This window comes from Lissotriton helveticus, chromosome 1_1 (genome assembly GCF_964261635.1).
Source record: "Lissotriton helveticus chromosome 1_1, aLisHel1.1, whole genome shotgun sequence".
Lineage (NCBI taxonomy): Eukaryota > Metazoa > Chordata > Amphibia > Caudata > Salamandridae > Lissotriton > Lissotriton helveticus.
In genome coordinates, this window is record NC_136057.1 from 347634920 (window position 1) to 347651572 (window position 16653).

Here is a 16653-nt window from a genome sequence, read left to right on the forward strand (position 1 = left end):
CCGACCCCTGCCCTCACCACGTCTTCAACAAGGCCGACGCTGTCATCGCACCCCACCTGCGGGACATCATCAACACCTCCTTCGACACCGCCACCTTCCCGGAGGGCTGGAAGCACGCCGAGCTCAGCGCTCTACTCAAGAAACCCACTGCGGACCCCACCGAACTCAAGAATTACCGCCCTATCTCGCTCCTCCCGTTCCCAGCCAAAGTCATCGAGAAGACCGTCAACAAACAGCTGGCCGCCTTCCTCGAGACGAATGGATCCCTCGACCCCTCACAGTCCGGCTTCCATGCCAACCACAGCACCGAGACCGCCCTCATCGCTGCCACCGATGACATCCGAGCCATGATGGACAACGGAGAAACAGCGGCCCTCATCCTCCTAGACCTCTCCGCGGCTTTCGACACTGTCTGCCACCGCACCCTAGTGCAGCGCCTCAGCAACGTCGGAATCCAGGGGAAGGCACTGGAATGGATCGTCTCCTTCCTCGACGGAAGAACACAGAGAGTCCGCCTACCACCGTACAAGTCAGAGGCCACCGGAGTCATCTGCGGCGTCCCTCAAGGATCCTCCCTGAGCCCCACCCTCTTCAACATCTACATGAGCCCCCTCGCGACCATCGCACGCCAACACAACCTGAACATCATCTCCTACGCCGATGACACCCAGCTGATCCTCTCCCTGACCAACGACCCCGCCGCCGCCAGAGCCAACCTTCACGAAGGGATGAAAGATGTAGCCGAGTGGATGACGACCAGCCGCCTGAAACTGAACTCGGACAAGACGGAAGTCCTCATCCTGGGTTCATCGCCCTCCGCCTGGGACGACTCCTGGTGGCCCCCCGCCCTGGGCACCGCACCCAAACCGACAAACCACGCACGCAACCTGGGCTTCATCCTGGACTCCTCCCTCTCCATGACCAGGCAAGTCAACGCCGTCTCCTCGTCATGCTTCAGCATCCTGCGCATGCTACGGAAGATCTTCCGGTGGATCCCCACCGAAACCAGGAAGACGGTCACCCAGGCCCTCGTCACCAGCCGACTGGACTACGGCAACGCCCTCTACGCCGGAACCACCGCCAAGCTCCAGAAGAGACTCCAGCGGATCCAGAACGCCTCAGCCAGACTCATCCTCGACATCCCCCGACGCAGCCACATCTCCGGACATCTGAGAGACCTGCACTGGCTCCCCGTCAACAAGAGAATCACCTTCCGTCTCCTCACCCACGCACACAAAGCCCTGCACGATCAAGGCCCGAGCTACCTCAACAACCGCATCAACTTCTACACTCCTAAGCGCCACCTCCGATCAGCCAGTCACGCCCTCGCCACCGTCCCCCGCATCCGAAGAACGACAACAGGAGGAAGGTCCTTCTCCTACCTGGCCGCCAAGACCTGGAACTCCCTCCCGACCGACCTGCGCCTGACCCAAGACCACCTCTCCTTCAGGAAGAAGCTCAAGACCTGGCTGTTCGAGCAGTAGCAGCACCCCCCCCCTCCCAAGCGCCTTGAGACCCTCCGGGTGAGTAGTGCGCTCTACAAATGTCATTGATTGATTGAAGCTATGCTAGACTCCGAGGTCGGAAAAGTGTTTCCTTCGGAGGAGAGACCGTGTTCAATAACTCTGAAATGTCAGCTGGTACTTAGCAGCAAGACTCAAAGTGCGCAGAATTGCCTCCCTGCTGGGGTCGATGGCATCATGCATCTTCCTGGTCCCGAATGCCAGACTTCGGATGCGTCCTCTTCAGCAGGATCTGAAGGACAAATGCTCGCTGGGACGACCAGATTACTCTGTCAAACGCAGCTCGAGGGTCCATTCCATGGTGGACCAAAAAGCAAAATATGCAGGTGGGAGTTCTGTTCCATCAACCTCCTCCTGTGCAAACATTGATCACAGATGCTTCTCTGTTAGGCTGGGGAGCGCACATGGGTCCGCTACAAGTGCAGGGTCTGTGGTCTCCAAAAGAAAGTACCTACCACATCAACATGCTGGAGTTGAGAGCAGTCCACCTAGCTCTCAAAGCGTTCCTTCCCTCGATTCAAAAAGCTTCAGTGTTAGTACAGACAGACAACACCACCACAATGTACTACCTGCTCAAACAGGGGGGAACACGCTCAAGGACTCATTGGCATTGGCTTCTGGCTCGCAAGTTGTCCGTCACCGCAGTTCACCTCCCAGGAGAGCAGAATGTGAGGGCGGACGCTCTAAGCGGTCATTTCGACGACGGGGAAGACTGGGTCCTCCACGACGGAATAGTAGAAGACCTCTTCCAGTCCTGGGGTCGTCCCACCATAGATCTGTTCGCGGACGACCAAAACACCAAATGCCAAGACTTTGCCTCAAGGTTTTACCAGCCAGAATCGAGAGGGAATGCTCTTTTGATAGACTGGTCAGGGTAATTTGTGTACTCCTTTCCAGCCCTTCCGTTGATCCCGAAGGTGGTGAGCAAGCTGACACACTTGTGCACGACGATGATCCTCATCGCTCCAGACTGGCTGAGGCAGTGGTGGTACACGGACCTGTTTCACCTGTCAGTGACTCCTCACAAGAGGCTACCATGCAGGCAGGACCTGTTATCCAAGATGAACGGGAGGATCCATAATCCCAACTTCCATCACTGAGCTTGGCAGCATGGCTCCTGAGGTCATACAATACGGCCATCTAGGACTGCCGCAAGACTGCATGTCCATCCTAAAAGAGGTGAGACGTCCTTCCACTAGACATTCTTATGCATGCAAATGGAAGCGATTCTATATGTGGTGTATGACGAATGGTCATAATCCTATTCCGAGTCAGGAAGAGGCAGTCCTTCCTTACTTATTGTATCTGGCTAAAGCAGGTTTAAAGTTTAATTCTATTTAGGTGCACTTGGCTGCTATAACCGCTTACAGGCGGTCACCTTCCCAAACCTCATTTTTTCAATTGCCAGCTGTAAAAGACTTCCTTCAGGGGCTGAAAAAGGTGTACTCGCCAGTACGTCCCCCTTCTCCTCCCTGGGAGTTGAACCTGGTGCTATCAAAGCTAATGGGTCCTCCTTTTGAACCCATTCATAAAGCTACTTTGCAACATCTTACCTGGAAGCAGCTTTTGATTGATTGATTGATTCAATACTTATATAGCGCTGACTGTCGCCTTACGGGCATCCTGGCGCGTCTGACTGAAGATGGGGACCTAGATGGAAAAAGGCGTAGCCGAAAATATAGGAGGCAGAGAACTAAGTTTTAGGGAAGAGCCAGGTTTTAAGGCTCTTCCGGAATTCTGATACTGATAGAGTAGCTGCTAGTCTCAAGTTCAGGGGGAGTTCGTTCCAGAGGCGTGCACCCACGATGATGAAAGCCCTCCTTCCTGCTCGGGCCCATTTGACCCTGGAGACTGCCAGAAGGCCAACACTGGAGGAGTGAAGGTGCCTCTTAGGTTGGTACCACCTGAACTTTTCCTGCAGGGGGATAGGTCCTAACTTATGCAATGCTCTGAAGATCAGACCTAAGATTGAAACTGGACCCTTTCCTTAAGGGGTAGCCAGTGCAGCTCTCTCTGAGCCATGGTGGAAGATGAGCTTTGCGGCCTGCTGAGTGCTAATTTTGCAGCTGTAGATTGTATTCTTTGCAGACCCTGAATGATATAGAGTGGGGCACCTGCATACAGGGAATTACAATAATCCAGCCTGCTTAGCACGGTGCTCCTTACCACCAGTGATCGCGACTCAGTAGGTAGTAGCGGAAGTATTTTCCGTGACAGCCTAATTAACGAGAGACAATCATATTAACGGTCTTAGTAGCATGGGACTCCATCTGGAGGATGTCCTCGATTAAAACCTCCAGGTTGCGTACCTTCTTAACCGGCAGTATAGATTCCCCCTCAGGGGTGAGTTTAAATTCGCAAGGTAGAGGTTTAAATATCCTTGCAGAGGAGCAGTACAGCACATCGGTTTTTCCGCTGTTGAATTGGAGGGAGTTTTTCCTGAGCCAGCCAGCCATGCATTGCATGCATTGCTGGAAAGTATCCAGAGATACCACCTGTTCCCCTTCTAGGGAGAACGCTAACTGAGTGTCGTCAGCATAGGTAACTAGGCTGACTCCAAAAGATTTAATTATAGATAGCAGGTGCTGCAAGTATATATTAAAAGAATGGGACTGATCGCGGAGCCCTGCAGTACTCCGTGTATAACTGGCGTTTTTCTGGAGAAGAATGATGCTAAAGAAACAAACTGTTGTCTTTCCGTCAAGTAGGACTGGAGCCATTGCAATGCACGCCCCCCCACCTCAAACCTCCTAAGCCTCTCCATTAGGATAGCGTGATTCACCGTGACTGTCCTGAGCTTCACGAAGGCGGTCGCTCCCCCACGCTGCTCCCAGACCAGTACCTGACCTGAGCTGGTATCGTAGCGCTGCTCGCACTATAATTGCACAAAAGCTGACCTCTGTTAACTGCAAGCATTGTGGCATCTCGCGCTACTAAGGATTAATTTGATTGTTAGGAGCGCTGTGCCGCCAGACTGCGCTTCGTTTGCTTATTGTTGTCCAGTGCTGCTGTCCTTTGCCTGATTGCCGATTCACGCCTAATTGTGCACATTTATTTATCTAGCATTCTCTGTTGCATTGCTTTGCCTGTGCCCCAATTTCGCCCTGATTGCCTTTTGGCTCGCCGACATTTTGTTTGTTGTTTGTAGTGCCTCCCAGCCCGGCTATCCGCCTCGCCCCCGCCTCCCAGCTGACCCTCCCTCGCCCCTCCCCCCCCTCCACCATCCTCTTATGACAGATGCACTTGCACGCAGCGGTCACGCGCAGCGGTCGCGCCGAAGGTGCGCCAAAGGTAAGCCCGTCCGCGCCTGGACCGCGCCCAGCGCCAAACCCCCTGGTCCTCTCAATACCCATTCCCCCCGCATTATATTTGACGCCGCTACTCTCCTTGCCCTTAACCCCGGACGCACACCACAATGCTTCGAAGCTGCCCCGGGACGTACCCACGGTCCTTTCGCCTGCCACTCCTGCAAATTTACCAGCATCAAGAACCAAACCACATCCACCGATTCCACTCACAGCTCCGACTCTAACCACCTGAAGTGCATCCTGCTGAACACCCGCTCGGTCCACTGACACGCAACTGAACTCTGGGACCTACTCGACACTGCGTCACCGGATATCGCCTTCCTTACAGAAACCTGGATGAACGCATCATCAACACCCGACATCGCCATAGCCATCCCGAACACTTACAAGATCACCCGAAAAGACCGCACCAATCAAACAGGAGGAGGCATCGCCATCGTAGATAAGAACACCATCAAAATCACGACCAGTCTCGACGATAACCTCACAACCACCGAACACCTCCACTTCCAGATCCACACCGACCCCAAGACCACACTTAGAGGTACCCTCATCTACAGGCCCCCAGGAACCCGTAAACAATTCAGCGAAGACATCACTGACTTCATTAGTCCACATGCCCTCGCCTCCGAGAACTACATTTTACTAGGAGACCTCAACTTCCACCTGGAAAAGAACAACGACATCAACACCACCACCCTCCTTGACAACCTGGCCAATCTCGGACTCAAACAACTTGTTGACACCCCCACCCATATAGCCAGACATACACTCGACCCAATCTTCACTTCCAGCAAATACATTTCCTTCGATCGCACCACAGCTCTCAATTGGACGGACCACAGCTGCGTTCACTTTAGCTACAAAACCACCTCGACCCACAACCTATTCCCCGAAGAAACTGGAGCAAAATCACCACCGACCAACTCCTCTCATCGCTCAACCAAAACCCACCCGCCCTCTCATCAGACCCAAACCAAGCCGCCACTAAACTCAAACAATGGATCACCAACAGCGCTGATGAATTAGCACCCTTGAAAAACCATCACACCAAACAGAACAGCAGAAAGGCCCCCTGGTTCAACGATGACCTTAAGAAATCCAAGAAACTATGCCGTAGTCTCGAGAAAACATGGAGAAAAAACCCAACCACCGACAACATGACCACCTTCAAGGCAGCCACCCGCAAACACCACCAACTAGTTCGATCCACCAAGAAATCAGCATTCAAGAATCGACTGGACAACAACGCCCATAACAGCAAGGAACTTTTCAACATAGTCAAAGAATTCACCAACCCCACCGCAGCCTCAAACGACATCACTCCCTCCCAAGACCTCTGCGATTCATTATCCTCCTTCTACAACAAAATTGCCGACATTCACAACAGCTTCAAGAACATCTCCAACGAACAATCCTCTCCACCCCCCTCCGAACCTAAACCACCCTCTAACATCCTCAGCGCCTGGAACCCAATCACCACTGAAGACACCATCCGCCTAATGAACTCCATCCACTCTAGCTCGCCAAACGACCCTTGCCCCACCACATCCTCAACAAAGCAGACTTCATCATCGCACCCCATCTCCGTGAGGTCATCAACTGCTCCTTCAACTCTGCTACCTTCCCAGAAAGCTGGAAACACGCCGGAGTCAGCGCCCTCCTGAAGAAACCCACAGCAGACCCCTCTGAACTTAAAAACTACCGCCCCATCTCCCTCCTCCCATTCCCACACAGCACCAAGACCGCCCTCATTGCAGCTACAGATGACATCCGAACACTACTGGACAACGGAGAAACAGTGGCCCTCATTCTACTCGACCTCTCCGCCGCCTTCGACACAGTCTGTCACAACACCCTCATTCAACGCCTCAGCAACATCGGCATTCAGGGAAAAGCCTTGGAATGGATCATCTCGTTCCTATCTGGGAGAACTCAGAGTCCGACTTCCCCCATTCAAATCAGAAGCCACCAAAGTCATCTGCAGTGTACCACAAGGATCATCACTCAGTCCCACCCTCTTCAATGTTTACATGAGTCCACTCGCATCCATCGCGCGTCAACACAACCTTAACATCATCTCCTACGCTGACGACACCCAGCTGATCCTTTCCCTCACCAAAGACCCTATCACCGCCAAAACCAATCTTCACGAAGGCATGAAAGAAGTAGCCGAATGGATGAAAAACAGCCGCCTAAAACTTAACTCAGACAAAACGGAGGTGCTCATCCTAGGATCATCCCCCACTGCCTGGGACGACTCATGGTGGCCTTCGGCGCTGGGCACAGCACCCATACCCACAGACAACGCACGCAACCTTGGCTTCATCCTAGACTCCTCACTCTCGATGACCAGACAAGTCAACGTCGCCTCATCCTCCTGCTTCAACGTACTTCGTATGCTCAAAAAAATCTTCCAGTGGATCCCCTTCGAGACAAGAAAAACTGTCACCCACGCACTGGTCACGAGTCGACTGGACTACGAAAACACCCTCTACGCCGGAATCACAACCAAACTACAGAAAAAAACTCCAACGCATCCAAAACGCCTCAGCCAGACTCATTTTGGACATCCCTCGCCAAGATCACATTACCAGCCACCTGAGGGACCTTCACTGGCTCCCCGTCAACAAGAGAATAACGTTCCGTCTCCTCACCCACGCACACAAGGCCCTCTACAAGCCAGGACCCGAATGCCTCAACACCCGGCTGTCCTTCTACACTCCCTCCCGCCAACTTAGATCCGCCAATCAAGCCCTCGCCGCAGTTCCGCGTATCCAAAGATCCACCATGGGAGGCAGATCCTTCTCCTACCTGTCGGCCAAGACCTGGAACTCACTCCCCACTCACCTCCGCCTCACACAGAACCACCTCTCCTTCAGAAAAGAACTTAAAACCTGGCTATTCGATAAATAATGAAACCCCTCCCCAAGCGCCTTGAGACCCTCCGGCTGAGTCGTGCGCTATATAAATTCTTGAACTTGAACCGTGTCGAATGCTGCCGACATATCGAGAAGCATTAAAACAGTTGCATTCCTGTCGTCGGCTCGCATGCGCAGGTTATCCATCATGGTGACAAGTGCCGTCTCAGTCCCATGGCCTGGTCTAAACCCACATTGGTCTCTGTCTAACAGGCAGTTATCCTCCAGAAAGCATGACCGTGTCCGGCTGACTGCCTTTCCCAGGATTTTGACCGGATAGGGCAGGAGGGAGATGGGTCTAAAGCTGGCTGGGGTTGATGGATCTACGGTGGGTTTTTTAATCAGTGTTGTCACCACCGCCTGTTTCCAGCTACCCAGAACTGTTCCTTCCCTCAGTGATTGGTTGCAAATCTGTCTCAGCCATGGTAAGGTGGCTTTACCAAAGGTCTTCCAGGCTTTTGGAGGAAGAGGGTCACAAGGGGACCCCGACATAACACTATGCGCCAAGCTGTTAAAAACATCATTAGTAAGGACCGGAAAGTTGTCCAGGGCCACTGGTTGGGAGGGGTTATCAGCCACCATTTGTTCCAAATTATCTAGACATTCACTATTAGGATTGAGTGTGTTGACAATTTTTTCAATTTTCTCCTGAAAATAGTGAGATATCATCACATAACTCTTGTGATGCTACTACCTTGTTATTTAGACAGGTAGGGGAGGAAAGGTCCTTAATGATTTTAAAAAGAGCTTTCGCTCCGTTTGGCGCGCCTATTATAGAGGAGGCATAGAATTCGGCCTTTGTTTTAAGAATGAGATCTTTGTATTTCAGCTGTATGGCTCGGGGTTATTTTTGCCTTCCTCAGTGTATCCCCTTCTCCATTTCCTTTCTGCCTTCCTACAGAGTATGCGCAGCTGTTTCAGATCTTCATTGAACCTGGGGGCCATGATTTTATTCCTGTTTTTTAAACTCTTTATCAGGATTAACTGATCTAGAATATCAGTCAGATAAGTAGTGTACTTTTTATAGTTCTCTTCAACAGTCGCTGATGTTGAAAAGAAGTTAATCTCGTTATCGGGTAGAAGAGAGCCGGACCTGTCTAGTTTTGACCAGTCCCTGACGCTTCTATATGAGTTCTGCAGGCTTTTTGCCTCGGGACCGGTCTGCATAATTTCAAACTGAATAAGATAATGGTCAGTCCAAGACTGTGGTAGTATATTTATTTAATATCTTAGAGGTAGCCTGATTAGAGAACAGTAAATCAAGAGTATGTCCCCCTTGGTGCGTGGGCTGTTCCACTAACTGAACCAGATTTAGGTTAGCACACGTATGTTTTAGATTTTTTTTGGTGGCAATCACGTCAGCTCGTACGGTGAGCGAGATTCAAGCTCTCTGTTCCTCAGAACCGTATATTGTGTTCCATTTGAATAGAGTGGTACTAAGGACACATTCGTCCTTTCTTCCTAAAGTGGTGTCAGATTTTCATGTAAATCAGATCATTTATCTGCCCACTTTCTTTCCCAATCCCTCCACTCCAGCTGAGAGGGCTCTGCATTCTTTGGACCTGAAAAGAGTTTTGAAATTCTATTTGGATAGGTTCAAGGTTATTCGTCACTCTGATCAACTATTTGTTAACTATGGATCGATCAGAACAGGTCATGCAGCCTCGAAACGGTCTATTTCCAGGTGGATCGTTTCGTGTATCAAGCTTGATTACCATTTAGCGCAGAAAACTCTTGGGGTTTCTCCTAAAGCGCATTCCACCAGAGGTAGAGCTGCGACTGCGGCTTTTCTCAATAATGTGCCCATGTCCGAGATCTGTAAGGCGGCGACCTGGCGGTCCGTCCATACATTTACCAGACATTACTGTCTTGATTCGGACACTAGAGCAGATACCCAGGTAGGCCAGGCCTCCTTGCGGAATCTGTTTAACAGCGAAGTTTTGGGCTGTAATGATTGGTCTTTTTCGGTTGGGTCATATACTTCTCATTTACCTGCAGGTGGTTGATGGGCTTGATATTCTATTCTGTGCTTATGCCTATTGATGAGGATCCCCTAGAAGAGAAGGATAAGTTACTTACCTGTAATCCTAGTTCTCTTCCAGGGGTATCCTCGTCAAAGTCATAAGCAACCCACTCGCCTCCCCAGGTAAATGAGAGCTGTACGTCTGAATTGTGGTTTAGCCCTGACTTCAGGGTTATGCAAAGAACTTGACCTAACTGTCACTCCTGAGGCATGATGGGAAGCCTGGGGTCATGGCTGCCTTAAAGGCACGGTGCCAATTTTAGCTGAAAATGCCTTCAGTTTCTGTGTTATTGCTTCTCAATGCAGCCTATGGCTGACAATGTCTTTTATGAGCAATTTTCAGGATTTATGAGTAGTTTTACTTATTAAAACACAAAGTTCAAGGACTATTTGACCTAATGTGTTTTTTGTTCCTTACTAATTGCTGTGTGTGTGTGTGTGTATATATATATATATATATATATATATATATATATATATATATATATATATCTATATATATATATCTATATATATAGATATATATATATATCATTGTCTAGCCTTGGTTTTGGGGCTGCATTGGTGTGAGAAAAATAATATATGTACTTACATATATAGGGAACAAGATATGTGTTTTTACATATATATTTTTATATTGTTTCCGGGGTCCCGCACATGGGCGGGAATATTCAGTGCTTATGAGGATACCCCTGGAAGAGAACTAGGATTACATCCTGGACTCCACCCTCTCTATGACCAGACAAGTCAACGCCGTCTCCTCGTCGTGCTTCAACATCCTGCGAATGCTACGCAAGATCTTCCGATGGATCCCCACCGAGACCAGGAAGACGGTCACCCAGGCCCTCGTCACCAGCCGTCTGGACTACGGTAACTCCCTCTACGCCGGAACCACCGCCAAACTCCAGAAGAGACTCCAGCGGATCCAGAACACCTCAGCACGACTCATCCTGGACATCCCCCGCCGCAGCCACATCTCCGGACACCTGAGAGACCTGCACTGGCTCCCGGTCAACAAGAGAATCACCTTCCGGGTCCTCACCCACGCACACAAAGCCCTACACAACCAAGGACCAGGATACCTCAACAGCCGCCTCAACTTCTACGCTCCCACGCGCCAGCTTCGATCGACCAGCCACGCCCTCGCCGCCGTCCCCCGCATCCGAAGAGCCACCACAGGAGGAAGGTCCTTCTCCTACCTGGCTGCCAAGACTTGGAACTCCCTTCCGACCCACCTCCGCCTGACCCAGGACCACCTCGCCTTCAGGAAGCAGCTCAAGACCTGGCTGTTCGAGCAGTAGCGGACCCCCCCCCCAGCGCCTTGAGACCCTCCGGGTGAGTAGTGCACTATACAAATGCTCTGATTGATTGATTGATTGAGGATTACAGGTAAGTAACTTATCCTTATAGTCAACATGTTTCTGTGACCACATAGCCTAATTGTAAGTTTATAACTAAGCTGATTTATCGGTTTATTAAATTGGTCCTGTCAAGTGTTTAGTGGTCCTTGAGAAGGATGTTCCTCATAGTATTTAACCACTGATTTCTAGGATATTTAATAACCTTTTCATCCAAAAATGCTTAACATCTAATCATGAAAATAGTAGCATCCTACCCTGTAGAGGCTAACTCTGATGCCACAAACTAAAGCTGCAAACTATTCAAGCCCGTGGCAGAAATTGCTGTAAGAAAATAATGCTGGTACCTAATTTCCCCTCAACAGTGATCTGTAAAGCTGATATATACTTTAAACAGGTGTATAAACCCCAGAGAATTAATAGCATAGCAAGGGAAACCACTCCTCAGTCCTAAAAGAAATGTTCCTTGGCTGTGCCACTTCTCACGGAGCTCTATATCCCTTCCATTTCTCGTTGGCAACATAAAGTGGCATGGGCAGGCCACACAATGGAAGATCTTGAAGAAAGCATTCCAATTATGCAGTCTTTGCTGCAATTCCATTTTGTAACCATAAAAAGGAAGCCACCATACCTACGCACCTTGATGTCCAGCAGATGAGCAGCTCCTGTTCCAAAGAACAAGAGCAACTAACATCCCACGGAATGCAATCCAAAGAAAATGAAAGAACTTCACAAATACAGACCATCTATAATATAGGCATGGACGGGTTACATGTTAATTTGCTGTCTGTGCAAGAACATATGAAAAAAGATGGCTGCTCAGAATATTGATACTGGTAATATAGCTACAGTTTGTATACATCATACAGGAGGTCACCATACCTATACACCTTGCCATCTAGAAGAGCGCCTACTGTTCCAAAGAGCAAGTAACAGCCCACAGACTACAGTCCAAAGAAAATGGAAGAACATCGCCAATACAAACTATTAACATTTACTACATGTTAATTTGCTCTCTGCAGGAGCACATGCAACAGAAGATGGCTACTTAGAATAGCGGATACTGTTGATTACAGCTACAACATATGGACAGTCATACGTGTTCAAGCCTATCCCCTAAATGGGCTGGCCTAGTACAGACTGGCCAGGGCACGATGGCTTTACCTTACAGAACAGGGACACCTGTTCCACCAGTTCTGCAAAGAATCACTCGTTGCCCCGCTGTTTCAGACATTATTAGCCCCCTCGTTGGTTAAATATTTCTTGTGTATGTTATGTCCTTCAGACGTACATGAACAAAACTTTATATTGAGAAATCCTTACAACTTCTATATATGCAAATCAAATCAAATTATTTTATTATGATTTTGGCTCTCGTAAGAGGGCCACATAAAAGTGTACATATTTCCAAACATATCGGTTACATAAACACAGAAAGCTAATAACAAGAGTAGAACATGTACCATTTACAAACCCTAGAATAAATGCAATACTAATTACGGAACCATGGGGAAAATACAGTGCTAACATGTGCCATAAAAAAAAATATACAGAATCAACCCCACAAAACCACCTCCCAGAACTCAATTAATAAATAACAAGGAAGCCCTTAAAAAAATTAAAAATATAAAAACAAAACATTTCGTTGGGAGGGCAGTAAAGTGCAGAAAGGAAACCGTTCAGTGTAAGTATACCCAAACGAAGACAGATAGGTTTTAGCCATCTGCCACGCAGTTTACGAAGTGCAGGGCAGATCAATAACGCATGCATGCAGTCCTGATTATTCACTTTACATAGGTTGCACAGAGGAGATGAACCATTCCATTTAGATAACAATTGGTTAAGAGGTATTAAATCATAGCGTAGGAGAAACCAGAACCTACGTATGCCATGAGGATATATATGCAGTGCAGCATATAGACAGCCTGGGGTTCTGAAATGCTAAAAGGCACAAAAACAAAACATTTAGGGACTGACCGTATACTCTAGGGAACCATTCGTTCATATGTAATGACAGGTGAAATTTATTGCACTACACGTTAAACCAAACTAGTTCCAGTGTCTGCAAGCAATTTATTGACCATCAAGAAAATGAAATCAATAGGCATTTTACCATGTCCAAAGAAGCACTTTATACTTTAGGTCCATAAATACTGTAGAAATCCAATTTCTTACCAACCACTGATTGAGTCAGCTGCAAATGTATTTTCCAATCTCTGCTGCGGACAACTGTGACCACAGGCCCTGGACCATAATTTAATAGTGCCATGAGTTATTCTAGTATAAATGCCAGAATGTTGTAAACTAAAGAATTGCAGAAAGATGTAAAATGGGCATTAAAACATTACTGTGATTCAAATAGAATGGTAATTTTGTTGGCCTGAGAGACTGGGTAATGAACTATTGGAGCCAAGCCCATTCAGTGTCAGTTTTCAGGGTTTTAGCAAATTTAAAAAACCGCATTGTCTATAAACGACTACTGTATTCATGAATGTGGGACACTATAAAGTGCTAAGTCTCCCAAAGTAATCTTGGCGATGGCGCCATCATCCTAATGTGGAATGATCTTACTGAACTTCTGTTTCCTTTCATACAGTTGGAATTTTTTTTTAATTTTCAGGATTTTTTTAGATCACATTTTTAATAAATCTTTCAGGTGATGCAGATCGTTTAGATTCCTATCACTCGTCGGACCTGGAATTCCAAAGTCTCAGCCTTTCTGTCAGTGTGGAAAACAACATAGTGTCAGGTGAGCAGACAGAAATTCTACAAGAGGGTATAGGATTAGAAAATCTGGTTCTTTTGAGACCTGAAAATTATTTTGTAGATAAATGAGTAAATTGGGAAAGGAAGAATATTAAGAGGTGGGTACAGGATGCAGAAATGCCAGTGCCTAGTCAATCTGGTAAAGTTAAAGAGTGGTACATTTGGGAGTGTTGGACTTTTGACCGACCAGGCAAGTGCAGCAGACCGGTGGAGCGTCCCCAAACCCCACCTCCCCCCACTGACAGTGCAGCAAGCATCAGAAAAATAAAATGGTAATGAAGATATTGGATTACCATTGTATTCAGTTCAGCTGAGCTGTACTGGGTGGGGCCATCGCTGGCAGCAGGGAGCATTGTTGCTGCTCTAGTTGTGCATGTCACTTTGGCCAGCTGTCTTGTAACGGCCTGCCTGACATGCGCATTTTAAACCTCTCCACCCCGCTGTGTTAGACATCTGGTTGGAGAGCAGGCATCGGTCTCCAGTGCCTGAGCGAGCCCGCTGCAGCCAAACCTGGTGCTTCTCTCACGCTGCCTAACATTATAAGCAGCATGGGGATTAGTTCGGGGAGTGGCACACTCTCCTTACTTCCGTGGCCCCGCGGATTGCAACAGTATTGAAGAGAAATAACAAGTTAGAGTGCAAGTCATCATCTATTTAATTTCTTTATAAAACTGCTTTCATACCCACTTGTAGGCAGTGTGAGAAACTTGCACTGCCTTGGTTCAGCCTCAACTCCAGAGGTCTCAATCGTTGACCATTATAAACAGTTTATAATGGACCACAATTGAGAGCTGTGTAGGTTTCTCAGTGTCTGTAAGTGGGTCAGATATTTCACCACACCGTTTTATGTCAGCGGTTGCTACTGCAGGAGACCCAGCTGTGCTTGCCTCTTCAGCACAACATATGTTAACTGTTGATTTGTTTTCTGCTCCTCACAAGCATCAGAGTCGGAAGCGATTATGTGGCTCAAAGCAGTCTTTATTTCAGAGTCTCCCTCTCTAAATCGCTTTTCTTGGTTTGACAAGATGTGCCAGCCCTTGAAAGTTTAAGTTGCTAAAACTAATTTTCCTTCAGCAAGACTTCCTCCCATCTTCCTTTTAGACTGTCTGAAGCAATTTCAAAGTCACTGGCTGAACTAAAAGGTGTATGAATTAGTGAAATGAATCAGTCACTGGCTAAACATAAGACTGAACATTTTTGACAAAAGTAGGACAATCTTAAATACAAGTCGAGTCTCTTTTTGTTTTTGTTTTTGATGGATACTACTAAGTGCAGATACCCCATCTTTAGAATATCCCTGATTGCTAGACTGGATCTGGATAATTTTGCAGCAATGCTTCTGCACTCTGATTAGATGACTCCACATTGACTCTTTACCACCCTGAAAGTGAAGCAGGTACTCGTGAGCACCACCACGTGCACTCACATCTGTTACTTTCATTCTGCGCCCTGCAGTGTGGATCTGGAGTTCTAACCCCATCTATGTTAGTCTTCCATTTGCTTCAGAATTTACCTACAACAGTGTGCCAGGACCGATGTCGCCCGCAAACAATAGTGTTCAATCTGTGTCGCAACTGCAGGAAGCAGATGTTGGCCACAGACTTGTAGAACATGTCTTTGGTGCTTGGGCGTCAGTCACAACTCAACACTTTGCAAATAATGTGCCCTTATGTTCCTGTAAACTGTACGGGGGTTGTGCGGAATGCACTCCAGTTTCTGCCATTTAATTCATAGTTTATCTAGACGTACTCCAATGTGCGTGCTATTTAGTTTTAGTGTCATGCCCATCAGACACTGAAATAGTTAACCACAGGAACATGGGACGGGTCTGCGCCCCAAACCAAATGCACTGCGAAATGTGCTACCTTCAGCGTTACTTGCTTTCTTTATTCATTACATTTTGATCCATGTTCTCATCTGTTTAATGCAGTGCTTTGTCAATTATCATCCCTTTTAAGACATCGTCTGCCTTTTCCCAGATTTCTACTGTTCTGTCTGTGCCACTCGGGGTCTCTTGAAAGAACATGACTAGTGCAGCGTTTTTCGTAAAAGACAGTGTTTACTTAATGCCCAATGCATTTCGGGCTGATATAGCCCTTCTTCGGGGGTCACTGTAGATGAATAAAAAATATACAATATAATAACATACCAGCCATGTACAATGTTCAGCATTTTCGTAATTAAACCAACTCTAACATTTCTTTAGTAAACATTATTATTTTCCTCAACGATTCCCTTTTCTCCTTTTCTCATTGTAAAATAAATTCTTAACCTTCAAGTGATAGATTGCCCTCCCTCTCCTACTGCAAAAGCCAGCGATCAGTCCTGCCGTCAACCACAATGTCTTAAAAGGGATGATAATTGACAAAGAACTGCATTAAACAGATGAGAACGTGGATAAAAAGTCAAAATGTAATGAATAAAGAAAGCCAGTAACGCTGAAGGTAGCACATTTCGCAGTGCATTTGGTTTGGGGCGCAGACTCGTCCCATGTTCCTGTGGTTAACTTATGTTCCTGTAGGCAATGCAGGTAGTCAAACTATTCATCACCAAGCATAGGAAATGTTTGATGTAGAAACAGAAATCCTGCTCCAAGGCGAAGTGCCTCTCGCGATGCTGTTCCAGTAGCTGGAAAACTGTTTATTACCATTTACTTCATGTTAAATTGCTGTCTGTATAAGCGCATGCAACAGAAGACGGCTACTCCGAATAGTGGATACTGTTGAATACAGCTACAACATGATTTATACTGGA

The 16653-nt window shown here is 47.6% G+C and overlaps 1 protein-coding gene across 14 annotated transcripts in view; it reads left to right on the top strand.

Annotated features, from left to right (window-relative positions):
• BCL2L14 (BCL2 like 14) overlaps window positions 1-16653 on the top strand; it is a 315763-nt gene that overhangs the window by 180758 nt on the left and 118352 nt on the right. For 7 of the 14 annotated variants that reach the window (XM_078673446.1, XM_078673426.1, XM_078673480.1 and 4 more), the window contains one exon: window positions 13790-13882. The exons of the other annotated variants lie outside the window; for them this stretch is intronic. In XM_078673446.1, the coding sequence (XP_078529572.1) occupies window positions 13790-13882 (93 nt within the window). The remainder of the gene's footprint in view (window positions 1-13789; window positions 13883-16653) is intronic. 14 annotated transcript variants of the gene reach the window in all.